This window comes from Paramisgurnus dabryanus, chromosome 23, assembly GCF_030506205.2.
Source record: "Paramisgurnus dabryanus chromosome 23, PD_genome_1.1, whole genome shotgun sequence".
In the NCBI taxonomy this organism is placed as follows: Eukaryota; Metazoa; Chordata; class Actinopteri; order Cypriniformes; family Cobitidae; genus Paramisgurnus; species Paramisgurnus dabryanus.
The window spans coordinates 10157688-10185213 of NC_133359.1; the positions used below are offsets into that span (position 1 = coordinate 10157688).

The window sequence follows — 27526 nt, forward strand, 5'->3', positions numbered from 1 at the left end:
TTATTGTGCACTTTTGGAAAAAAATGTCAAATTTACTGGTTGCACATGTGCGACTGGATATAAAATTCAGTGGCACACTCTCAAATTTTAGGGGCAAAATGCCACCATTTGGGGGCAGTCTGGAGCCCTGGATTGAATTAAAGTTATCATAACTTAAAACAAAAAGTATGCAAAATGAGGATATCTCTTAGAAAGTGAGTTTTTTGTGTCATGTACAAATACATCACCCATAGAAAACCCAATGAGGTTCCTCGTAAAATTCTTTATTCATAAACTTGATGCAAGTTTACAAATATACTGTACATGGTCAAAATTCTCATCATGGAAAAAAAATCTAACCAAAAACCCCGGAAAGCATGCGGACAGTGTGAGCATGGAGAATCATTCCATTATGAGATGGCACCAAATTCTGTTGTTGGTTATTGTGAGGGTTGAAGAGAGAAAAACCACTGTTCAGACAAGGAAAAACTAAAGACTATCAAGTCACAGAAATGTTGGTCAAGCCCAAATCATTCGGTTTTAGAGAACGCTGATGGGTTGAGACGATAAATCTTAATGCATAAAATCATAATATTTTAATTTTCGAAGAAACTGACTGCGCACAACAACAGCATTAACTTGCAAAACAGACACTCGAGTTATTCTGTAACGGCTCTTATGAATTACATTTACATGTGTTGTGTACAAGATCACTTTTGCATTCATGCTAAATATGTCTGTTACGTGATGCTGGGCACTCAGGAAAAATTAGCATATTACAAATCTGGACCCTCTTAAAATGTGCTGACCCAAGAATCACAACCATAACATTCTGTGTCCTTAATTATTTACAACTAGGAAGGTTTTGAATTTAGAATATTGTTTAAACAAAGGTAATATTGCTATTCTTATTTTTTTTTACTTATAGTCAAGAGTTGTCCAGTTACTATAACACTTGTCAATATAGAAATAAACCCATTCATTAAATACTACTAATAGATGAAGCTGGCAAACTACTCTTGCTTCACTTAACGAAGCAAAGAGATGTTCTGTTCTTAAAGTGTCCGGATAAAATTAAAAGACTATATAAGGTTTGTGGACAAAATGGATTTTCCTGAGTTTTCAATGAAAACCTTCAGATACACCAGCCTTTGATCATTCACTTGTTTTAATTGTAATACACTGCAACACAGTTTGGGGGGCAATATGAAGTTTTCTTATACTGTGAATGCATTGACCATTAAGACTCTGAGAGGTATATACCAAAAACAGTGATCTTGTAGTGTTGTGCTATGAGAACTGGATTACGTACTTTGATGATTTTAATCTATGCTCACAAAAGGAAATAGACAGTACTCGAAAACTGACAGCATATTGAAGCGCTGCTGATATTAACCTCAAATGTATGTAGCAGAAATTGAACATCTTGTAAAACAGCAACAGTAAGGAGTGGGAACAAAAAAAAATGAAGTTATGTTCATATCACTTATATAAATACAATTTTTAAGATATTACCCCCATTGAGCAACGACAACTTTCCCCCATCGACAGAGTCCTTGCTTGAAAATTCCGATAAATGCCCCCACTTCACATAAACACCACATTTAAGACGCCTCATATCCATTTACAAGTATACAAGTTGAGCTCCGTTGAATTATAGAGCAATGGCATGTTCTGCTTCAACCATTCAAAGCCAAAGTTTACATTTGTCCATTATTGGTCAGATCAGCCACATGCTAAAAGCGAGCAATAAGGAAATCGAGTGGAATTCGTCCTTTACGATGGAAAAACACGAGATCCAGAGCTATATATCCGCCCTTTCTCTCGTTCTCGCCATTATCATTATTAACAATAGGGTTGCTTACAAGCGTACGCATATAATTGTGGCAAGTAACGATTCTTCAACAACATCAGCATTAAATGTACCAGTATATGTTAACTCATAATGCATGAGGAAAAGTCTCTACAGATACGAGAGCGGTGGCACATTGTCTTCACATTGTCTCTGGTTGCATCCATTTCCTGTTTTAAGTTCAGTAAACCACCACTTAGTCAAAATGGCAGGGCCATTTAAAAGCCGACAAAGAGGATCAGATCCAGTGTCGCTGTTGAGCATCTCCATTCGTGTTTTAATCCAAAAGTGAAGATGGGAGGCAACAAAAACCACCTATATGGATTTCCATGTTATTTGGAACCTATTAGTACCAAGGCTCTGAACATCCCATCATGGTACGAGAAAAGAAATGACGAAAGAGCGTGAGAAACAGACACCACTGAAGAGCGACACAGGCATGGGATAGGGTCAAAAAAGTCCAGCTTTGCAGAAGGTAAGGATGATGCAAATTTCCAAGAACCCAAATGCTTTCTTGATGGTTTCCACTTACACAAGAGCATCACACTCAAGCCAAAAAGGTGAATAACATTGGTAAAATAAAGCAAGGGTTTGAGACCGGATATCCCATGTTTGCAGTAATGCTTCTTCTAGCCATCTTCTTTCGGAGGTGTGTACCAGCCTGAAAAAAAGCAAATCACAGTGTGTCAACTCCTTGTTTCTGCCATAAATGATTGAGATCATTGCAGGTTCACTTACCGTTCTTTTCATGAATCTGAACCAATGATTTGTATGACTGTTGTGCTCTGGCAAGATTGTATTGATTCTGTTAAGAAACAAATTGAAGGTTTAACACCCTTCAAACATTTCTGCAAGTCAAACAAACATGACAAAGACAAAAGGGTCAGAACGAACCTTATTTGCTCCGAACTGCACTCTGGCTTTTCCTTTGACTAAGGTGGCGTTGATTTGCATGATGACTGACTCTATTGAGTAGGCACTGCTCCAGCCCTATGATCACCAGATGATTCATTTTAAATCTCAACAATGTGCACAAACGTAAGACGTAAGCATGTGAAACAGTTGGAATTCAAACCTGTTTTGTAAGTAGCTCCATACACAACGCTCCTCCTCCAAGAACATAGCTGGAAGAAATAATTATCATGCAAATCAAAATTTTTAATTAGATTTTAATGTGAGTATTATCATAAACACTGTATTGCAGTGCATAAAGTATTTTTAACCCAGGTGCTAACAAATTCTTACCCTCCAGACAGGACAGGAGACACAACCCGTACAAAAGGAGGATCAAAGGGGAAGTTATCCTGCCATCAAAAAGACTGAAGTTCAGCTACAGTTGCATGTAATCTTTCATTTAAAATGCCTTCACATCAAGATTTTGTCAAATGAGTAAACCAACCACTAACTTTATAAGAGAAATTGAGCAGAATGTAGTCCATGCCTTCTTTTTCCTTCAAAACCTGCAAGTCGCTGTGCAACGGACTGTCTGGGTCAACCCTTAAAAAACAAAACCGAAAAATATGGAATATCTACATAAAGACCCAAACACATAAAACATTATTAGCCGATATGAAGATCATTTCCTTACGTCCTTAACTTGACATGCCACTCGTACAGGCTATCATTGACCAACTCGACCGAATAGATACCTGGTCAGATAGAAATGTATGTTTAAAATACAAATTCAGACTTTTCTCTCACTGAAGCTTCTGGATAAAAAAAAGTTTTTTAAAATCCCAAAATAAAGTGAAATTACCCGTCTTATAACTCTGTGATCTATAGATCTCCCTGAGTTCCTTCATGAGACGGTCAGAGGCCTGAACTGAACCAGAGACTGCACCCTAAGAGAGCAACAACAGGTACGATTTAGGATGCAATATAGCACAGTTAGCCACAAGGTTTTAAATTATTCCTGCGTGCAAGTTACAACAACTTGCAAGTACATTGCAGGGCGGTTTCCCAGACAGGGCTTATCTTAGTCCCAGACTAAAATGCATGTTTGAGCTGCCTTAATTTAGAAACATCTTGTACCAACATTTCTTAACATATATCAGTGCCATTGTTTTGCACACTAGTATTGTTTTTTTTAACTACTAAAATGTCCTAATATAACTAGGGATAAATCCAAACTAGGGATGTATAACGATTAATTGTGATTAATCTATAGCAGAATAAAAGTTTTTGTTTAGTTCATATATATGTGTGTGTGTGTGTGTGTGTGTGAAATGTGTATAATAATTATGTGTATATAAATACGCACACATGCATGTATAATTTTAAGAAAAAGTATATATTTATACATTAAGTATTTATATTTGTATATAATATAAATTATACATAAATATACAAATTAGGGCTACAAATCGATTAATCGCAATTAATCGTTTGCAGAATAAACGTTTTTGTTTACATCATATATGTTTGTGTACTGTGTATAATAATTATGTATATACAAACACACACATGTATAATTTTAAGAAAAAAGAAAAATTATATATTAAGTATTTATATGTAATATAAATGTACAAATTTAATACACATGTAAACATTTCTTAAATATATACATGCATGTGTGTGTGTGTGTGTGTGTGTGTGTGTGTGTGTGTGTGTGCGCGCATTTACATAAACACAATTATTATACACCGTACACAAACATATATGATGTAAACAAAAACTTTTATTCTGCAAACGATTAATCGCAATTAATCGTTATGCAGCCCTAATACAAATGTATATACACATGTAAACATAAACATGGATGTGTGTGCATTTATCTATACAAAGTTATTATACACAGTTCACACACACACACACACACACGTGATGTAAACAAAAACTTTTATTTTGCTATAATCCCGATTAATTGTTATGCATTCCTAATCCAAACCCTGTCTGGGAAACTAACCCTTAGTAAATTAAAAAAACAAAATAAAAATTGCTTTAGGAAATTGTAAAGAGATCAAATGTATAATCTGTTTAATCAATGTCATTTTAATAACACATTGCATATAAAATACAAATTTTAAGGGCCAGATTTACTAAACACGGCGATTAAAAAAAGCGCCAATGTGAGTGGAAATTTCTGCGGGTGAAATTTCACTTGATAACGCGCATGCTAAAGGTACAAAAATCTCAATTCCAATAATGACCAACGCAATTTAAGACATTTTTGGGGGATTAAAAATGGCGCAAATACCAATAAATTGACAAGTGCAAATATTCGTAAATCAAGTTGCGCGATTCATTTAAATTCCCCCCCATAAATTTTGCACCTGAAAGGAAAATTCCTACAAATGCATATGCTTTTAATCATCACGGCATGTCTTTAGTAAACCCTGACAGTTTTTTAACAGTAAGAGAGGCGTTTGCACTGGCACAAGCTGTTAGTAAATCTGGCCCAAAATGTCCATTACGAAAAACTGAAAGATCTTACGTGAACAGCCAGTAGAGTACCTGAAGTACACAAACGGAAGGTAAAGACTTGCTGTTCTTTGACTCAAATGTTAATTCAGGAACCACTCTGATAGATTTACAATGTTAATCTAGCTATTTACAGAGTTCATTCGGTGCAGGTTCTGTCTGAGTTTCAAGCTGGTAGCATGCACATTTTTATGAGCAATTCATTAAAAGAGCCCAGCCTGTAGGTGTCAATCATTTCTAGAAGTGCAAAAACACTTCCAGTATAAAATTGTTTCTACATCAATTGTATTCCAGAGAAATGTCAACATCTCAATTAAGTTAAAACCTGCTTTATGGTTTTTCCAAAAAAAAAGAAAGAAAACCCATCCCACCCCAAAATGTAAAAAAGGTACCTTACCGAATGGACACTTACGTTCAAGTGGTCCTGCCTCTGATTCTTGCGGATCTTCTCCAGAATGGCCAAATTCTCCTTTTCAATACCATCATCCTCCGACTTTTTTCCATCAACTGGTTCCTCCTCTTTCATTTCATAGTGGTCGAGATCTTCTATATCCTGCTGCCACAGGAACAAACCAAAGTGTTGGGTATCAGTTTGTCTTCTCACCGTATAAGAACCACCCGTTAAAATCATCTAAAGTTTAATACCTCTACCATTTCCTCCTCCTCCTCTTCTTCCGAGGTTACTTCATCTGTTGTCCCATGCTGCAGTGAACACAAAATCGTTTGCATTAACTTCCATATCTAAAAACAAGGAAAAGTGGGTGTCGATCCGTGCAGTGTTGTCTCACCTTCCTGTCTTGATTGATGGGTCCAGCAGGAAGTGGCTGGTCCAGCATCTCCACATCAGGATGCTGGGGCAGGTTATAGAGTCGACATAAATCACATATCAGCCTTTTCAGCTGCTGAAGGAGCTGCATGAGAATTATGTGATGAAAAATCATGAATAAGGCTGTAAAGACATTTGTGGTTTACCTGCTAAAACATATTGAATATTGAACACAGGACTCTACACTAACTTTTTGCACTGGTGCGCCCAACATTTTTTCTTAGGTGCACCAGCACAAAAGTTAGGTGCACCCAAATTTTTGACCGCATCGCATTTATAGTTCACCCAAAAATTAAAATTCTGGCATAATTTACTTACTCTCATGTTGTTACTAACCTGTATAAGTGTCTTTGTTCTGGTGAACATGAATGAAAATATTTTGAGGAATGTTTGTAACCAAACCATTCATGAGCCCCATTCACTTCCATAGTATTATTTTTTCCTACCATGGAAGTGAATGGGGCTGATGCTTAGTTTGGTTATTAACATTCCTCAAAATATCTTGCTTCCTGTTCATCAAAACAATAAAATTTATACAGGTTTGTAGCAAAATGAGGGAGAGTTAATGATGACAGAATTGTTATTTTTGAATATAAAAAATGTGTCATAGGTATTTCGGTTTGCGACCATGAAAACAAACATGGGCCATGTTGAGGAGTGATTTAACTCAAACTGCAACAAAAGTCGCTGTTTATTTACTTCAATCATTTCTGGTCTTCTCAAATCAGTGTTTCCGCTATATACATTCAACCGTGGCGGCCCGCCACTCCTAAAACATCCCCGCCACGCCTGCGGTTGTGGATAGAAGGGATACAGCAAACGAAATCTCGTTGGATGAGCACTGTTTTATCCTAATCCTTTAACCAAACCCAACTCTAAACACAAAATTTCACACGATTGTAGGATGTATTTGTATCCAATTTAGCCAGAACCGCTGTTTTCATCCTAATAATCCTACCTCCAAATCTAATCCTTAACTTTTCGGCATTTGCTGTATCCCTTCTAGACAAAACCCACAGCGTCAGCTCGCAAAAAAGCTACCGAAATGTCCGCTCTGCGAGACTGGCTGTCTAGAAATAAATTCCTTTCTGGATTTGCGTTGTTCACTCATTTATAAATAAATCTCCTAAAATATCATAATTTCCTCCATGGGTTTAGTTTCATACACAAATAGATTTAAATCAACAGAGGATTATTAAGCTACGTTTCTGTTTTGAGAAATAATAATAAAATAAATAAGCCTACACGAAATATGTTACACTTAAATAATTATTAAATTGACAAAACGAATAAAAAAGTATTTGAGTTTCTGTTCTTCTTTTGTGACACGCTCTAAAACCAAACCAGCAGAAAGCACGTCATGTTTTTAATGATTATAAATAAGCACAAGGTTTTCTCCTTATTGTGAGTTTACACAAATAAAAATACATCATTTGAAGTTTCGAATGTTGTTTTACTTTTATCTTTATGACTATAAATTTAGGGTAATTTAAGCTGCAAGGTCATCACGCATGATGTTCACCGGCGCATATCTACACCAACACAGCGCAGGGCTGCGAGAAAAGACATTATTAAACTTTTGATTTAACATATTACGAGTTTTTTGGACATTCATTTGGAATCACTGTACTCATATTATCAACTTATCGGGCCATTAGTTATTCAGTATACTGTAGGCTATAAGCGCAGCGCACTGCTGAGCGCTCAGCTGTCAGTCAATCGTCTGTGCTTTAGATCGACACTCACAAAGTTTCACATTAAATGGTAAGATATTTGTCCAAAAACAAAAGGCTAAATACTGAATACTATTTATATGCGACTGCAAGACATTAATAGTCGAATCTGTTTGTTAGGAAACTTACATTATTCCCGTGGAAGAGAAGAACGTTGGTAATAGAAACTTGAGGCAGACGGTGAGACTGTTTTATCTGTTTTCAGACGAAACAGCAGGGTCGGGGTACCCGCGGGTGAACCGCATAATATTTGATCTAACGGGTGTAATAGGCTATTCGCGTGTCATTTGTGTTGTAGATGCAGGTCGGAACTCAATAGACAAGAGTAAAATGCGGGTCTAACATCCAAGACCAAAATTCGACTCGTTTTTAAATGTCCCGTGCTTATTTGTGTTTAAGATCTGTCTGAAGACCGGTAAAGGTTTATATTTAACTGCGCGATTTGCGGTGTGACCGGCTCGGGGTCACAGTCTTTATGTCAAATGGTGCGGGTGTGAAATAAAATTGCTGCTGATGTCGGATAACTGGTCGGTTGTTCTGTCAATCACAGCGGTGCGGATTATCAAACAGGACTGCATGACTTTGTAACAGCTCTGTACGCTAAACACGAGGACGAACTTGCAATGCAAACTACATTAAAACTACAATGAAATATCCGAACTACGTACGTAGCTGTGTAACGTTTTTTAAAGAAAATACAGTTTAGATCAAACATAGAAAAGCAATATGCTATAAATATAAGGAAAAGTAAATGACAGCGTGAAAATTATAAAAAAATACATGTTAGTTTACTGTAGCCTATATTCTACATAAATTTTTTTTACATTTATAATCCTCATGGGCGCCCCCTGCCGCCACAGCTGAAAAAAATCCTAGAGGAAACACTGCAAATCATACACAAGTTGCTGTTTCTTCTTCGTTTGTGGGTTAACTTGCCAAGCTGCTTCTTTGACGGCCGCACTGCTACTGTGGTTACACGCGTGGATACTGCCTACCAGCGGTCTGCGTGCGTGTTTGGACGTCGCCACAAAAGTATAGAAAATCGACACGGATCCTACGCCGTAGGACCTACACACAACTATAACGAGCCCTTAAGTCATTTTTTGTGATTTACCGTTTTCTGTACAAATCATATTACATAATATAAAGAACATTTTGTGAAAATATAACCTTTATATCTTTATTATTGACTAAGTAAAGTCAACGTTGAACCTTTAAGACACTGGAATCAGCCTGGATTTCACATGCAAAGTCACCAATTTAAGGCCCAATCCCATTTCTCTGTCTCACCCCTTCCCCTTAGTTTTGCATGTTCACGTGAGAGTAAGAACCAATCGGGATAGCCCTTTCGCTCTCGTGAACGTGCAAAACTAAGGGGTAGGGGTAAGACAGAGAAATGGGATTGGGCCTAAGATTTGAATTGAACACACATAGGTGTTTATTGAATAAAGGAAAGATTCTTACCAGAGTATTGCCTCTTCGAACATCTTCTAGACGTTCAAGGACCTCGGTTAAACTTGGGTCATCAGAGTCAACAAACCATATTGGTGGGGTTAAAGGATAAGACTCCTAGGAAAATAAGCAGTTCCAATGTCAGCATCCTTTAGCAAGGATGTTTGAGCTGATCAGTCGAATGTAAAAATTGTAAAAAATAAATCAAACTCTGTTGTCGCACAAGCTAGCTGAATTTTAAAGATGTATGGGTGTTTTCTCTCCGAGTAAACAATCAAATGAGACCACAGCGGATCTATGCCGCAAACTGTGTCGGAGCAAATGATGATGTTCCTGTGGTTCAGTTGCACGGAGCAACACCATGTGAACATTCTGTTCCCATCCTCTAGCTAGTAATCCCCTCCCATCTTTATGTCCCCACATCAGGGGCGATTCACAGCCGAAATTGTGGAGATTCATGTGCTTGTCAAGATCACATCAAGGCATTGCACAGTAACTACCTGGACCTAATGATACCAAAACATGAGTTAGTGCCACTGCAGCGTTGTGATGTGTTTGTTTGTGTACAGTGTGACTGAATCCCTTTCTCATTGATACCCATTCACATTCAATCCTTGCCTTACCATCAATTGAGAAATAAAAAGTGTAAGTTAGTTAGTGCATTATCAACAGCAAACATGTAGGGGGTTGTTTAAATATAAAGTTAAGAAACGCGCTAATATTGACAACATAGACAATATATCGGTCGGACAACTCGATATGCAAACAGAAATCGCTGGATGAATAAAACAGTACGATTTAACTAACAATAAGCGCACAACTGTTATTATTTTTAAATCTACGCATTTCGTGATACTTCCTAGGCCTCGTGACATAAAAAACTTTAGCTAACGATAGCTTTGTTAGCTAGGCTACGTTTGGAAATTTTGGAATTAAGTCAAATAAATTCATTATTCGTTACAGCTCCCACAATGACGAATGTAGTTGGCTCAACATAATAAAAACGAAATTTTTCCTAAAACGTTATCAGACAATTAACTGGCTAAAGTATCAACCCGGCTAAGCTAGCACCCAAGCTAATAACTTGCTAACTTTTCTTCAGAATTACCAAGGTAAACGTTAAATAAAACAGTAAATTTCAATGTGATTTAACCATCTATTTCTATGGACAAATAAGTAAATTATTATCTAGCTAACGTTAGTTGTCTTAGCCAACAAAGTTACGATAAGCTAACGGAGATAACTTTGTTAGCGCATCAAATTAGCAAGCTAATGTAACACATTGCTACGTTCATTAGCTCAGTAACGTTACTGTCCTATGAAGTTTTGCTTTCAACATCGATAATCGATGTTGGCTGCTCAGTATGTCTTTATTTGTGGTATAAATGCCCATTAAGCCTATTTAGAGCTAACGCGGATTGCGGTTGGTGTTATTGCACTCGGCCTCGTCTCGATCGCTTATTAGGTACACAAGGGCTCCTGAATCTTACCGTGATATTGCAGTGAATAATGAGTAGCTTTTCTCCCGTCACATTAAACTGGCAGCTCAGTTCGTCTGGTTTCCAATCTATTATTCGGAATCGTTCATGATTTGGGTCAAAGATTGACTCCAGGAACTTTAATTCGGCCTTCAGCCCCGACACCGACATCTTCCACTCATCTCATCAGGAGCCAGGCCGCGGGGGGAAGGGACTCACCGAGAACTGCGAGCGCGCAGCTGATCCCAGTCTCTCTCTCTCTCTCTCTCTCTCTCTCTCTCTCTCTCTCTCTCTCTCTCTCTCTCTCTCTCGCTGTGCGGAGTTGAGGCTGGAGGAGAGAAACAACAAAGAGTGTGGGGAGGGAGAGGGTAGCACTGGAGACAGGGGGGAAAAAGAGAAAACAACGCCCGCCAACAATATTGAGGGAGTGCATAACATTTAAAACATCCAAAACATTGGTTTGACATACTCGCATAGCCCGTTTTTTCTAACCCTAAAAGCAACAATAATGTCATACCAATCATCATCAATCAAAAATTGTATCTTCAAATCTGTCAGCCAGCATAATCATTTCTTAAAATAATTAACTATAGCAGGCAATAAAATCCCAGAATAGATGGAAAATAATCTCAGGATGAGAAAATTTTTTTGATAAAATGCCAAGAGTACATTTTTACAAATTGAAGACAAAGGGTGACTACACTGAAGATACTAAAATATATCTGCATTTTGATTAATTAATTTAAGATTTTATTAATAAAACATTTATATTATTATATAGTTTTAATAAGTTTACTATTATTTTAAATTGTGAAAAAATATAAAGTATATGCAAGTGACACTAAACTTTTGAACTGCAGCATGTATTTAACCCTTGTACATGTTTTAAATTCACTACCCTTTTTTGTTTGTTTGCATGTTTTAATCAACCTCAGTACTGATTAAAACTACCAAATGTTTACAAAAATCCTTGATTTTTACTCTTTAATTGACAAGTTCATAAGTGATTTGTGGGAACTGATTTGGGGGGAAAACATAAAAAATTACAGATTTTCAATATAAAAAGTGTTTGTGGACTGATTTTTAAAAACCTTTTTCACAATCTTGGGAATGTCAAAGATTAGTAAAACATTGGCTTTGCATTTTTTTGTTTTTGTGCAGCATCAGATTTTATTTTAAATTTTTTCTCCCTCATTTATGGTTCATGGCAAATTTTTGCCCCATTGACTTCCATTATAACGACATTTTTTGATTGCAGAGCCATGACACCTTATTATCATGCATTTTTGATTGTAGGTGGTTTTTCCTTTTGCAAAGAGGTCAAATTTGTCCTTTTTACGGATGATCACCATGTAGCACCATTAACCCTTTAGTAGGCCTGTGCAAAAAACAGAGCTTAATTTCTAGCTTGTACATTGAGTTATTGAGATATTATACCACTTATGAACTTGGCAATTAAGGAGTTAAAATCATAGAATTTTTAGGGCTGGGCAAAAAAAAGATTTTTCGATTAATCGTTTCTTTTTATGTGGTCAATTCAAAATCGATTCTCAAAGGCAACATTGAACATAAGATTAATGTTAATCTAATTACTAGTCTTCTCTACTAGATGTCACCCTCTTTGTTGCCTTGCGCGATGTTACCAAGGAGCAAGAGGCGAGCCCGTCATTCATTCATTCAGTCAGTCAGTCTATATTCTAATATAATATAATATAATATTCTATATAATCTATATTCATTGAGTTGAATCGAAAAACCGCCCCAGGGAAAATCGGAATCGAAAATCGAACAGAGAATCGGAATTGAATTGATTTGATAGCTTGTGAATCGAAATCGAATCGATCTGGAACATTTCAATCGATACGCAGCCCTAGAAATTTTTGTAAACATTTGGTATTTTTGATCAGAAAAAATGTATAAAAAAATTAATCTGATACATTTTTACAACAGTTTAATTTAGTGGACTTTAAAAAAAAAAAAAACGAACGTTGCTAAATAGCACTAAAAGTGGTTCACTGGCTCGTAATCATAGGGGAACCTTTTTAAGTGCCTGTGTAGAACTCAGTTGTGCTATATAGAACCATGTCTGGTGCTACAGTGGTGCTATATAACCCCCGGATGGTTCTTAATAGGTGCTTTATAGGTGCTATATAGCACTAAAATGGTTCCTCTATGATTAAGAGCTTTTAGTGCTATTTAGCCCCTGTTTGTAAGAGTGTATATTGTTGAGGTTTTTTTTTAATAATTCAAAGCATTTTCTTAAAATATATGTAAATATAAGATTTGTCCCCAAAAATAATTCCATTTGCTGAAACACAAAGAAAGTTGTGGCCAAATTGAGACTACAAAAACAAAATGGCCCCAACAACACATAAGGGTTAACTAAATATTTTGTTAAAGTATGCTGAAATCCTGTAAAAGTCAGGTATCTGTATCAATATCTGTTATCAAACTTACTATTTATAACGTTTGCCGAAATCAGGTTTATCACATGTAGTCGTTTTTCAACTCACAACATAGTTAAACTCTAATAAAAATGTAATGTAAAAAAAACTAGGCTTTAAAGTAAAATGACACTGGTTTCTTTGATGATGCATTTGGGTTAGCAGTAGCTTATTGTTACATGCGGTGGGTTAAAGTTTAAGGCATGTTAATTGATGTTTCATTTCGATTAGACAATAATTTTTATAACTGATACACAACCATTTTATTTACAGTCTAAATTAAATTTTTACTAAAATAGTGAATTTCTAAGGTTAGTATTGCTTTTTGTCTCCCTCTAGGGGCGAATGTTGTTTCTGCACATAATTATACCGCGGCCCCTTTCTTCTTTAATTGTCATTTGATCATCATACAGTGTCCAGTCACAAAAAGCGCTGTTAGATAAACTAAAACGCGGAAAAGGAAGTTTTATTAACTGTGGGCCAAAAAGTGAATTTTGTATGAATGTATGATAACTGTAACTAGCTATTTAAAATGTCAAGGGGCGGGACACTATCTGTCAATTCATCGCTGATATTTAAATATTGCAGCAGACAGAACCTCAAGTCATTCAAGCAGCTGAGCAAGTTTGTACGAGGTCTTTCCGTTCACCAACACTGTCCGAGCATGAAATGCCTTCGGCTTTATCTGCTGCTCATAATGACCCAAACTGCTTATATGAACCGAATCAAGAAGAACCGAGACTGTACGTGGCGTTGTGAGGTATGATATATTCATTTTTAATTATTTTTCTCATGCACGTTGTTTTGATGTTATTTATTATTTTTGTATGTCATTACTATAGTGTAGTAATAGTTAATATTACATCGAAATTTGTACATTTTTTATTTAATTATTTTTTATTTTTGTTTTACTAGTAAAATGAATAAACTCGAGAAAGTCAGATAAATGTACTCAGATAAAATATTGCATTTAGCAGCCGTTACGTAATATACATTTGCATGCGTAAATAGTTACCCTAAGTACATTCAGCCCATACCTGTTTGTGCTACCTTTGTGTTATAATAATAGGTGACAGGTTCAATTATTTTCCCATCTGTAACACTGACAAATTTAACAATACATAAGCTGTCTCTTGTTCTTACCAAGCCAGACAGACGCAGGTTATTAAATGCGCAAAGGAACTTTAAGGTTTGTTTAGATAAATGCAATAGGATATAAACACAAGATACTCTTGATTTACATCACAGGTTTAGCGTAACCAGGAACTGTTTAAGTTGCCACGAGTGGGAAATCCCTTATAACACCACCCTTATGTTGATATTTCCTCCTAGATTATAAAGCAGTCTCTGTACCTTGAGCACAGTGCATAAAAGAAATAGTACACTACTGTATCACAATGAGTCATCTTAATGCTTTAATCCAAAACCATTTCTCTCTAAACAGGGTCTACAGTGTAAATCCAGACCCTACTGTGAGTATCTCTCGATCTGTGCATCATCGCACATCACTTATTACAACACATCGATAGCAATACACAATATATCAATACAGCTGTATACATTTAAAGGGTCAGTTCACCCCTAAATGGAACAAAATTATCTTTTTTTAAAATAATGGCACACAAATAACCAATTTTTGTGCCTTCAATATATATATATATATATATATATATATATATATATGGTATGAGACACGTTGAATAATTTTATAATGCTCCTCTTGAAGCTTGAGGAGAGGCGGTCACAGTCAACTCCTATTGCAAACAGATTTTTTTTATTTATTTATTTTCAAGACCAGCAGGATAGTAAAACTTTATATCTTTCAGCTCTACTATCAGAATCTCACTGCAGGAAACAGACTGTCAGCAGTGATGTATTCAATAATGTGAAGCTGTCTACTGTATTGGGATGTGAGGGAAGGAAATGTTCATTGCAGCTAAAAATAGCAACATCAGTAAACATTACCAGTAAGTATTATTTATATGCAGTCATTAAATTACACTAACCACATGCAGAAATGATAAAATAGCATTAAAAGAGTAAGTATTTTACTATGCATTACTTGCATGACTTACATCTCATAGTCTGTCTTGTAAATCATTGTATTTAACCAAATACTCAAGTAAAACATTCACACAATATTTCCATCTAATCACATAAACAAAACGACATCACTTCAATATAAAGTTATTTATAAACTATTTATAATGTTAAAGTTTAAATATTAACCACCATGTGCCGCTATCGTTACCATATTGCTGACAGAAGTTTATTAATCAAACCCATTGGTTGAAATAGTGTCCTTTATTTTTCAGGTGATATCCGTGGAGTTTCACTGTGTGCCGATTCTGCAGGAATGATGGGACATTGCCAGATTTATAACTTTGAGCAGGCTGCCAGAAAAAGTTTTATAGGAAAACAGGTGAATATGCCATTATCACATTCATGTTTATTAAAATGTGGTTTGAAATAGCATAATGATTTTATTCTTTACCTCCAGGCTGGCGTGCAGTTTAAATGCATTCCTGTTAGACCCGGTCAGCATGTGTTTGTAACCCTAAAAACGGTTCCTAACTACTGTAAAGCCACGAAGATGCAAAAATACATTGTCCCTGGTATGTGTGTGCGTGTTTATTGTGACAACTGTATTCAATGCAAATCCACAAGAAAGCTGCATGTATAGCATTAACATGCATTTGTCTTTTAAATATCAGAATGCAGCCATGAAGATATCAGAAATGAAATATCAGAGTGCATCAGTAAGTATATGCGTAATGCTTTTTCATTATGATGCTGCTGTGGTCAGTGTTAGTTAGTTAATATGGAGTCAAAAAACTTCCTGTAATACTGTAGATAAACTCACATGCGTCTCTCTAGAGGTAAAGTTTTAACCAAAGTTGTACTTGTAGCTGGAAAGCTGGAGTATACTGTAGATAAAGTCAAAAGGAAAATGACAGTGATGGTGAAAGATGCACCGGAGGATACGGATTATAACCTCAGGCTCTGTCATAAACGCAGTGTGATCTGTGCAGGTGACGGGACACTCAAAACAGTAAGCACATATACCATTTTTTTATTGTTTAAAACATTTTGGCATTGTTTTCACCGAATCCTTGTGTATGTTTTTCAGATAAAAGCACAAGATCTACAGAAGAACATTACATTGCAGTATTCCAAAGCACTGCCCTGTTTGTGCATTGAGGTACCAAAGGTTGCTTTGGTGGAAACATTCATCTTCTTTGATGGAAAAGATACTGTGCATTGACACTGTTATTTACTTTAGGGTTGGCCTGCCAGAGTAGATGCACGGCGAGTTCAAGCATGTCCATTCAAAAACGGCAAGTGATGCTTATTATCTCATTATTTTGATGATACACTGCAAAAGGTTTCATTCCTGTCCTGAGTGAATATTATTGTGAAATGTATCTCTGTTTTCAGTCTCAGAGGCTAAATACCTGTAAACTGGTTTTATTCAAGTCCATTATATTTATAGGACAGCCTCAAGTGAAACGCATTAGGTTACACTAAAGATACAATTTTTTTTTAAGGGGTAGCTTTACAATTCCTATATTTGGGTTGATGTGGTCATAGTTTATTGCATGCGATTCAACAATTATTTGGTAACACTGCAATAAAGTTTCATTCATTAATATTAGTGAACGCTATAGCTAACATGAACTAACAATGAGCAATGTATTTTTAAAGCATTTTTATTCATTCTTATTATTGTTATCTAATAAAAAGCATATTGTTCAAGTTAGTTCATTGTGCATTAACAGATATAGCTTTTGATTTTAAAATTGTATTAGCAAATGCAAAAATTCACAAAACCCAGGATCAACAAATGCTGTAGAAGTATTTGAAGGGACAGTCCACTTTTTTTTGAAAATATGCTCATTTTCCAGCTCCCCTAGAGTTAAACATTTGATTTTTACCGTTTTGGAATCCATTCAGCTGATCTCTGGGTCTGGCGGTAGCACTTTTAGCATAGCTTAGCATAATCCATTGAATCTGATTAGACCATTAGCATCGCGCTAAAAACTAACCAAAGAGTTAGTCATATTACGCACTGCCTGAAAATAGTCCCCTTGGTTACTTTCACTAACATGGGACTATTTTCGGGTGCTGCTAATATCACTACGCCTGCTGCAGCCATGTTACATCAGCAAAGTCCTTGATAATTACGCCAGTTTAAGAGTATAGTTCCTAACCATATCTGCCTAGAAAATTGCAACTTTTAATTTTTTGCAGCAGTCTTGGTACACGATGTAACTACAGAAGAGTCAAGTTTTAAATAGGAAAAATATCGAAACTCTTTGGTTATTTTTTGTGCGATGCTAACGGTCTAATCAGATTCAATGGTTTATGCTAAGCTATGCTAAAAGTGCTAGCAGAAGACCCGGAGATCAGCTGAATGGATTCCAAAACGGTAAGAATCAAATGTTAAATTCTATGGGAGCTGGAAAATGAGCATATTTTCAAAAAAGTGGAATGTCCCTTTAAGTTCATTGTTAGTTCATGTTAGTTCATGCAGTTCATTAATATTAACAAATTAGGAGCTCAGATGCAAAAGCAGCTAAACGCACCTCTTCAAAAATGAGATAATGATATTAGCCAAATTCCCTCGACATGTATTATACATTTATCAAATACCTTTGCTTCAAATCTGCTTAATCCCGGCCTCAGGCCATTCGGAAATCCTGCTTTGTTGGCTGAATCTGTTAAACGCCACATCTAAGTGCACAGAAGCCGCAAAACGCAGTGTTTCGCTTTCAAACTTGTTTTCATTGTGAGTACCTGAATACTCATATGTGGCAGTGACATGGATCACAGCGCCCCATAATGTGTGGTTCAGTTTTATCATTTGCAATGTTTCCAGTTGCATCTTTATTGATTTTGCAACTATATCTTAAAAGTAGACCTTTTTGCCATAAAAGCATGTACTTTTTTGCAGTGAAAAGCTTTGCAGTGAAAGACAGTCAAATTTGTTAAACACCAAAGAAATGACTAAAGTGACATTTGTAAAAATAAGGCATTTTAATTACTGACTAATAACCTTTTCATTAAAGTGAAATTACTGAACCTAAACACAAAAGCCTGATAAAAAAGCTCATTTACAAGAAAACATGTCAGATGCACTTAAACCTCTTCAACCCTGAGGACCCTGTCCCGGGTCCAGAATTTCGTATTTTGACTTAATATAAAATATTCTTTTAATCTTTGATGCTCCGTCATGGACCCCAGTAACACATATGAGATACTGTTTGAAAGCTTAGAGTCTCTACTTTCTGCAGATATGCATCACTTTGACACATCTTTTACTGTAAGAAAGTTATTTACACTTAATTTACACTATCACCCCCCCAATATTTTATTATATCATTTAATATTTACATATTTCATATTTTTCAAAAATGACAAACATGGGCAAGTCTTATATCAAATGAAAGCTCCCATTCTAAGGAATAAGGCTACAGTGTTATTTTTGCTCTATTATTAACACATATCCAACAATCGCTGAATGAATAATAAGGTAAAAAATGGTCTTTTGTAAACATATGTGAAACTTGAGTGTGGACTGCCTCAGATAGCACAGATAGCCACAAATGATACACCATCTTTTATTTTAGGTCCTACTCTAAACAATGAGTCCATTCACAGCATTTTCTTTGGTTGTGTGCATATATAATCCCTTGCTATTTATTATATGTGCAAAACAAAAAATTAATATTTATATGAAAAATGTATTTTCACACCCTTTAGTAAAATGAGAATAACTTTTGAATGCGACATGCTAAAGAGTTCATTCTTTTTTGGGTGTTTACTGTCTGCTGCTGCTAACAACCAGAACTGTCTGCAGTCTGCTAGAGCATCCAGAACCAGAGTTATACACTATCAAAGACAGTATTTACAACATAAAAAAGAAAATTTGGTGTTTCATCATATGAAAGACAACATAAATAACAAAATTTGTCACAAACAGCAGCTTTTTATGTAACTTCAAAGGGTTTTCTTTAAAATGATATAAAGAAATTGCATTTATTCCACTGTATGTGGTTATGGGGACACTTCAAATGTTCTTAGGCAGAAATTGTATACAAAAAGGGTATTATTCCTCCCTTCAGTTGGAGTAAAATAACTTTTGCATAGATTATGATAGAGAAAAAAATTCCTTTTTCCTCTGTAAGCTGACAATTGTTGGAATCAAACAAAACAGTCTTCAGGGACCTGAGATACCCAGGGCCAGAGTTATATACTTTCAAATAAAAACTTTAGAAAAAAACATCAAAAAGCGCCTATTTATTTTTGTGTTTATTAGAGGCCTGACATCACATACAACCATGTTGAGCACTTTTAACAGTGTTTTATGTAATTTCAAAGGGTTACCTGTAAAATGATACCAAACTTTTGTATGTAAACCTCTGCATGTGGGTATGGGATGCTTTTGAAATTGGGTAGGCCAAATCCAGGCGAAAATCCCCAAAATAGCTTCAGGGTGTAAGAAGTTAAAGGGTTCTGCATCAAAACTCACGAACTGTATTGCATGCAAAAATGTTACATACATCATTACATAATCTGTGTGTCACAGATTTGGAGGAGCTGTGGTCTGGCATAATGTACGATTTCAACAAAGAGGAGCTGATATGGGAGCCGGCGTGTCCAATCAAAGTGTCTGTTACTCTGTGCCACGCTGATGGAGAAAACAATTGCAGAGATCTCGGAAATGTTATTTACTCAACGGGACAAAAAGTTAGTACACCTCTTCTCTAATTTTTTTTGTTCCGTGTTTTATTGTCTGTTTACATGTAGATGTTGATTGTTATCAACCCTTTAATCATTTCCTACTGTTTGTACCTCAGGTGACGTTTACTTCTGTGGATCCACACCCTTTGCTTTGCACGAAGGTTGAGTGTTCCTTATTTTATTGCTGCCTTTTGAAGAGTTCCCTCAAGCATTTGCTTTAAACATCAATAGCTTAAAGGGACGGTTCATTTAAAATTAACCGTTTTTATTATGTACTCACACTGGTGTCCTGTGCATGGGGCATGTTGTCACAATTTTTGGGGAAATAAAAGTAACGCATTACAATGTTAAGTTATTTTCAAAAAAAGTAACTAATTGCGTTACTTAGTTACTTTTCATGGAACGTAATACTTACATTACTTTTAAGTTACTTTTGCATTACTTTTTCTTACTTGGCTAAGGCTTGATCTCTTTCAGGCCTCGCAGATGTTGCATATTTCCATTGCAAAAATGGCCTGCCATCTCCGTTCCTGACTCAAACGGTTCAGGCGCGTATTCATTTTCTCAAAATCAAATTAATTAAACTGAAAAGTAACTCGCATTACTTTTTTAAAAAAGTAACTCAAATATTAATGTGTACACTTATAAAGTAATGCGTTACTTTACTCGTTACTTCAGAAAAGTAATATTATTACGTAATGCAAGTTACTTGTAATGCATTAACCCCAACGCTGGTTGTCACAAATAAACTGCGTGTTTTGTTTTGTGTGGCTATTTTGTAACTTTAAGATGTACTTATAGGGGTGGTTTCCCAGACAGGGTTTAAATTAATCCAGGACTAGGCATTAGTTATTTAAGTAGTTTTTACATAAAACATTTTTTTACTTATAACATTTTTGCATGCAATACAGTTCATGAGTTGCATAGCCTACATGTTTTCTTTGTTTTTACAAAAAAAGTAGTTTTTACAAAGAAACCTTATAAAAACGTTTGACATAATGTGAAAGTGAGCAAATGAAAGCCAAATTAGAATTTTTGGGTGAACTGTCCCTTTAAAGGTGCAGTGTGTAACTTTTAGAAGCGTCTAATGACAGAAATGCAATATTAAATACATAACTATGTTATCAGTGGTGTATAAAGACCTTACGTAATGAACTGTTATGTGTTTATTACCTTAGAATGAGACGTTTTTATCTCCATACACTGCGTGTCCCCTTACATGGAAGACGCCATTTTGTGCCGCCATGTTTCTACAGTAGCCCTAAACGGACAAACTAGTGTAGTGCGCTTTTTGTCACTACTGTATATTTTCTTAGACAACATGTTTGTCCTGTGGTGACTACCATAGCTTCTCTATGCATTTCGTTGAACGGTGGACTAAATTGTTGGTTGCAATTCACAATCTCACAGCTAGATGCTGCTGGAATCTACACACTGCACCTTTAAATGAATAATTTACAGGAATACTGTAAGTGTGCTTTTCGCTAAACAAAATCTTTCTGTTATCTTACCGATGGTAATTTGATGCTTTTATAGTTTACCACTGATGCGGGTTCATGGATCAAATGTCCTTTCACCAAAGGGAATTTCTCGGGTACCCACATACATCTTTAAGAAACATTTTGTTTACATACTGTATGAAATCTTCCATAAATAAATTTTTTATATTTGTTTCTTTTGACAAGTATGGAGAACAAAGATGACATCTAAACATGGCAATCACTGGGCAGAGATAACATCGTGGGTGAACGCTAACTTCTCAGTTTCCCCCTGTGAGATGAAACCTTCCTCTCAGTGCAAATCAATGGAGGGAAATGCTACAAAGATCCTATTTGTGGTAAGAAACCATGAACAGGATTATCATGCTTTGCGATCAGCTATGATCACGTCAGAACACAAATGATGTCATCACATCACATTTCTAGGAATTTTGTTTTTTTCGGCCCTCCTTTTATCTTAGTGTGAGATCCCTAGAGGCTCCTATTAAAGTCGATTCCCTTTTCCAAACACAACCTTACTTTTTACCTAGTGATATGATTAACAAAAGCTTCTGTTTCGAAGGAATATGGGTAATCGTGTTTAAGCTTGTTTGATGTCATGTCACTTCTTATTTGTGTCCTAGGACAAAACGAAGAGCACAACTTTCAACTTGTCCAGAACTGCGTGCGAAATCTGTGTTTGCATTCAGGTATGGCATCAAAAGAAAGTGTTGAAAGCCATGTTGACAATTGTAACAATATTATTTTCCTCAATAGATTTGTGGCATTTTGATTAATTGATCTGTTGAATGATATAAGGCTGTCTGTTTTTTAATGTTACTGTCCTGTAGCTCAATTGGTAGAGCATTGCATTAGCAGTGCAAAGGTCATTGGGTTGATCCCAGGGAACACACATACCAGCCTGATCTCACGGGAAATCGTTTGTGTTTTACAAGTTAGCTAATTTGTATGAAATAAACGTGCGATTATCATAAAAAACAATAATGTAACTCGACCAATAACCCCAATGTCACTGGAGCCAAAGCAAATCATACAAAAACATACCAGTGTTGCCTTAGAAATTAATACAAATTAGCCACCTTGGAAAATACGTATGATTGGACATGAAATTACGTTGCATTACTTTTTTCGAGGGCGCTTGATGCGAAGTTCGTCACAACATGTATGTAGCCCATCATGTGTGTGGTTCGTAATTTCAAAATATGTGTTCTGCGCGTCGAGTGATCCTATGTGCATCACGTGTCTTGTCAAAATAAGTGCCTGCTGCAGAAGCGTCTAAAGGGTTTATAATAAAAGAGACACTCGCGTTTGCAATATACTCACATAATCTCATGCGTAATCAGAGTTTAGTGTTAAAGGAGTGTCTTGCGTGTATTTTGTGAGCGTCTCTTTTATCATAAACGGTTTTGACGCGTGTGCAGCAGGCACTCGGATGAGCAGTCACGAGCCGCCACTGCCCAAATGCGAATTTAACGATTTGGGCAAGTAGATTACATACAATACAAAGACGTCAATTGCGTCAATACAAAGACGCAAATAGATGCGAATTTGCGCAGGGCGAAACATGCTTTGCACCAAACGTGAAGCGTGTATTCGCATCGCGTTCCTTGCTCAATATTATTCCCTGGATTTAACGTTGGGTCAGGTGAATTTTTTGCCCGAGCTTCATTTTTTCAATTTGCGCGGAAGACACTTTTGAGGCGAATATCGCTTGTTTGCGGTATTCGCGTTTCCCAATTTGCGTCGTTCGCTGTGCCCCATGCGAATTTGTGTCTATTTGCGTCTTTTCACTGACTTTGCATGTAATCTACTCTGGCAAATTGTTGAATTCGCGTTTGATGTGTACGCCCCATTAGGATAAAAGCATTTGAGATATTTTAGCTAGTTCTGGAGTTCAATTTAGCTTTACTTAAATTTTTTATTTATTTAGTAAATAATAGCGCGTGTTTTCACTGTAACACGGCGCCCATATCGCATCATTCGCATCACCCAACGAGAGGATGCGTCTAATCGCGTCTTTGCATTGACTTTGTTTGTAATCTACTCGCGCAAATCATTGAACTCGCATTTGGTGTGAACCCACAGTTAAGATAAGTACACACCAAACACGGGGCATTACCTTACTCGCTCCAGATTACTCGCGGGATTTAACTTCGTGTCATGCGAATTTTTCGCTCGAGTTAAATATTTTCAATTTGGACGAAGACGCATTTGAGGCGAATAGCGCATGTTTTCGTGGTAAACGCGCCACCCATATCACGTCATTCGCATCGCCCCACGCGAGGATGCGTCTAATCGCGTCTTTGCATTGACTTTGTGTGTAATCTACTCACGCAAATCATTAAACTCGCATTTGGTGTGAACCCACAGTTAAACTACGTACACACCAAACACGGGGCATTACCTTACTCGCTCCAGATTACTCGTGGGATATAACTTCGTGTCATGCAAATTTTTCGCTCAAGTTCAATATTTCAATTTTGACGAAGACGCGTTTGAGGCGAATACCGCATGTTTTCGCGGTAAACGCGCCGCCCATATCGCGTCATTCGCACCGTGCCACACGAGGGTGTGTTTAATGGCGTCTTTGCATTGACTTTGTATGTAATCTACTCGGGCAAATCATTGAACTCGCACCTGGTGTGAACCCACAGTTGGACGGACATGCAGCTGTTTGCCCTAGGGCAATACCTCCGGGTTTTATACGGTTTTTTAATAATAGAGGTATTGTTCATTTACGTGATATGTCATCAGTTGTGGGGAAAGAGTTAACAAAAGCTGATGCATATTAATTTTAGTTCTCATAAATAATGATAAAAACACTTCCTGTTTCAAAGGTGCAGAGAGTGGATGTTCAATATTCAGTTCCTGTTCTCCAGTGTGACGTGCAGTGTTGTAAGTAAATATAAAAGGTTATAAACTGGATTATTACTGCTGAACATGCATTTACGATGCATTCTGTTGATTAATGCCTCAGCAAACAGGTGCCCGGAGAGACGATACTATCAAGAGATTGAGAAGATCATAGTGCCTGCTGCTGTTTTTATCACAGTGCTCTTGGCAGCTGCCTTCATTGCTAAAATGTCAATTAAAGGTAAATTGACACACGTGTTGCCACTGGTGACAGGGAAACAGTTTGAGGTTGTTGCTGGTAACGGTAAAGATGAAACGTACATTGACAAATAACTTGTAAGTAACAACTCCATAAATCCTCATTTATTTCTGTTCATCCTGCTGTTAATGATGACAGATAAAAATCATATAAAATAGAAAGTGTGAACAGAGTCAAAACATAATAGACCGGTTTAACCTGTTTAATTTTTAAACAATGGTAATTGAGTTAGATCTGTCTTGCTGTGATAAGGACAATGACAAAAATCACTCGGAGTGTTAGTATTAATAGTGCTGCATTTGATTTTTGTTTACGGTTGTCTTTTGCATTTGAAGAGCTAAACGCCACCTCCGTCAAAAATGAGATAATGATATTATTAACCGAATGCTCTTGGCACGTATTTATGTGTTCATTGAATACCCTAGCTTCAAATCTGCTTAATCCATTCAAGACCATTCAAAAATATGGGTCTTTTGGCAGAATCCTCTAAAAGCCACCTCGATTTTTACCAAGTGCACACGAATTAGAGGAACGATGGCGTGTGAAGCGACCATGTATTACATTTAAACTCTTGTCCCTTGTGAGTACTTTGACCTGCATACAACCTGAATGTGGCAGGCACATGGACCACAGCGCCCCCTTGTGTGAGGCTAATGTGTGGTTATTCTTACATTCTGACTTTTGCAACCATTTACAAAAAAGATTAGTTTTTGTGTCATGCACTTAGAGGGTTTTGCAGCGAAACACAATCAAATTTGTTAAATGCAAATGAAATGAGTGATTGTGAAAATAAGGCATTTTATTTACTGACTTGTAATCTTTTAATTGCCTTAAACATAACATCTAAGACTAGCCTGATAAAAAAATGCTAATTTACAAGAAAACATGTTAGACGTACTTCAAAGGTTTTGCATCTGAACTCCTCACTGTCTCTTGTGTAGATGGGAGTAAGAGAAGAATGTTTTGGACTAAACTCGGGGAACGGTAGGTAAACCAATAAAAAAGTCTTTAACAAGCTTGTTTTCAATCTTTGATTGACTTGTGACTCACATGCTGCATTAGACTAGATCAGACACGAGTCCTCCCTAAAGTTTGTGTCTATCTTTAGCACAGTAAAGACAAATGTCAAAAACCTAAATCATTAACAAACGGTTCTCTTTTTTTCCTTTAACAGAGACAGTGATACATGTCTGTACAGCAAGTGAGGATGCACATTTTGGAACAGTTCTCAGTACATCATATGTGACTTTTGTCCATGTTACCCCGTCTGTGAAATCCAGGCTAAAGTCTCAAAATTTAATGATAAGATTAAGAGCAATATTAAAGACATCAAGGTTATATCACATAATGTTCTTTACATTTTGTAAAATAATTTTATGTAGAAAACAGCATATCACAAAAATGACTTTAGCTTGGTTTTCACAAACTGGATCACATACAACCTAAGGGTTTAACATGAAATAGCTTAAGTATTTTCTAATGCACACTTATTAAAAATATAACCATTTTTTATATCTGCATTGAATGTTTTCTGCATTGAACAGTTGAATGTATAATATCAAAGATTTTAAATAAATAGTTTTGTACATAAAGTTGAAAGTTTGTGTAATGCATAGTGCTCGCAAGACATAGGTTTTATTCTCAAGAAACACACAAACTTATATTTGACAACACCCTGATGCCACATACGATAAAAAGATCTATCACATGCATGAATGTGAATATAAAATATTTGTTATTTTGTACATTTATGACTTAGGCAACATTATGTTTTTCTGTCAATTATTTACATAAATTTCGTTATTGCGCGATTGTACAGCAGAGGGCAGTGTCGTACAAAATGAATGCAAGTTTTATTTAAATGTATATTTTTGCGTCCTGCGTTCATATTTTTCTCACGTAATTCTTAAAAGTAGGTCCCAAATGGGTGGTCAGCTTGCAGACAGTTGTTAAACTTAGTGTAACAGTTCATCGTCACAGAAACGTTTTGTCTGGGGCGAACCACAGGGCTTCAAAACGAGCTTTAAAATCTAACAAATTTTATAACAAATGCACATGTTTCAGTAATGCCAAGCTCTTGAATATTTTTTGGATAGAAATTGTAAGTATTATGGCTTTAAATACTGTTGTGGACAATGGGGGGCCCTGAAGTCAAAAAGGTTGAGATGCAGTGATACTGTGTATGACATTCCCGAATGGTACAGTTCTGTGCTGACGGGAGGGGTTGGGTGGAATTAGATCTGGGGTTTTCTGTTGAAAACATTCCTGAAGTATATAGTAAAACTCAGACAACACAGATTAATTATAAACATGGGACAGATACAGTAATACAAAGAGAGATTTTGGAGAGCTGCCATGTACTATCCCCACTCAAGTGATTCCTTTTTTGTTTTAAATCATAAATAGAGTAAAGGCGTTACTGACATTTAAATAAACTTTGCAGATTAGTTTGTTGAATCGATGTGGTGCAGGATTAAGCTCAGTGGATCTCAAAAAAAAAAGGGATCCCCCATTATCCACAGCAATATAACTGTTGCCCGTTCCGTAAATGAGACACCTAAGATTACTTCAATATTTTTAATGTACATTTTAATCTAGGACAGGGGCCTTCAACTTCACTTCTTCGAGGGCCAGATTAAAAAAATGTAAATATGGTGCGGGCAACTTTTACCCATATTTTTACCTTTTATAAAGTTTTTACTTTTACATTTTATTATATTATTATTATTATTATTATTATTAATAAATATTATTATTATTATTATTATAACTTATGTTGTTTTTGTTACTTTGTGTTATAAGTCATACATTAAAAAACATGCATTTTCAAAAAAGATGCCCACTTCTTGTATCCAGTATTTTGCCTTCTATTACTGAAAACGCATATTTTCTTTTTTAATATTTTGAAAACAATGCAGTTTAACATTGTAAGTGCCAAATGTTCCTAGTTGAGACTGTCAGAGTTCGCCCCCTAGTGGCAGTTGAAA

General features: G+C 36.1%; 2 protein-coding genes across 5 annotated transcripts; one reads left to right on the forward strand and one right to left on the reverse strand.

Moving 5' to 3' along the window:
• Window positions 1-242: 242 nt before the first annotated feature.
• ube2q2 (ubiquitin-conjugating enzyme E2Q family member 2) lies at window positions 243-11000 on the reverse strand. Of its 4 annotated transcripts, none has more exons than XM_065291992.2 (13): window positions 10753-11000; window positions 9275-9379; window positions 6040-6162; window positions 5897-5953; window positions 5664-5804; window positions 3588-3672; window positions 3420-3480; window positions 3238-3328; window positions 3077-3135; window positions 2907-2955; window positions 2726-2821; window positions 2570-2636; window positions 243-2492 (listed from the first exon to the last, which is right to left on the reverse strand). In XM_065291992.2, the coding sequence occupies exons 1-13, from the start codon at window positions 10909-10911 to the stop codon at window positions 2461-2463; spliced, it is 1125 nt and encodes a 374-aa protein (XP_065148064.1). In that variant the 5' UTR covers window positions 10912-11000; the 3' UTR covers window positions 243-2460. The 4 variants fall into 4 exon arrangements, with proteins under 4 accessions (XP_065148064.1, XP_065148062.1, XP_065148063.1 ...); XM_065291990.2 differs by having other exon boundaries at window positions 5649-5804; XM_065291991.2 differs by having other exon boundaries at window positions 5664-5807; window positions 10753-10999.
• A 2692-nt stretch (window positions 11001-13692) lies between these two features.
• Window positions 13693-27397, forward strand: il17rel (interleukin 17 receptor E-like). The gene is made up of 18 exons (XM_065291984.2): window positions 13693-13944; window positions 14629-14656; window positions 15011-15151; window positions 15500-15606; window positions 15685-15799; window positions 15899-15943; window positions 16094-16236; window positions 16315-16386; window positions 16468-16522; window positions 19774-19934; window positions 20045-20089; window positions 21465-21522; window positions 21614-21765; window positions 22051-22116; window positions 24265-24322; window positions 24405-24521; window positions 25481-25523; window positions 25714-27397. The coding sequence occupies exons 1-18, from the start codon at window positions 13717-13719 to the stop codon at window positions 25742-25744; spliced, it is 1665 nt and encodes a 554-aa protein (XP_065148056.1). The 5' UTR covers window positions 13693-13716; the 3' UTR covers window positions 25745-27397.
• The last annotated feature ends 129 nt before the right edge of the window (window positions 27398-27526 follow it).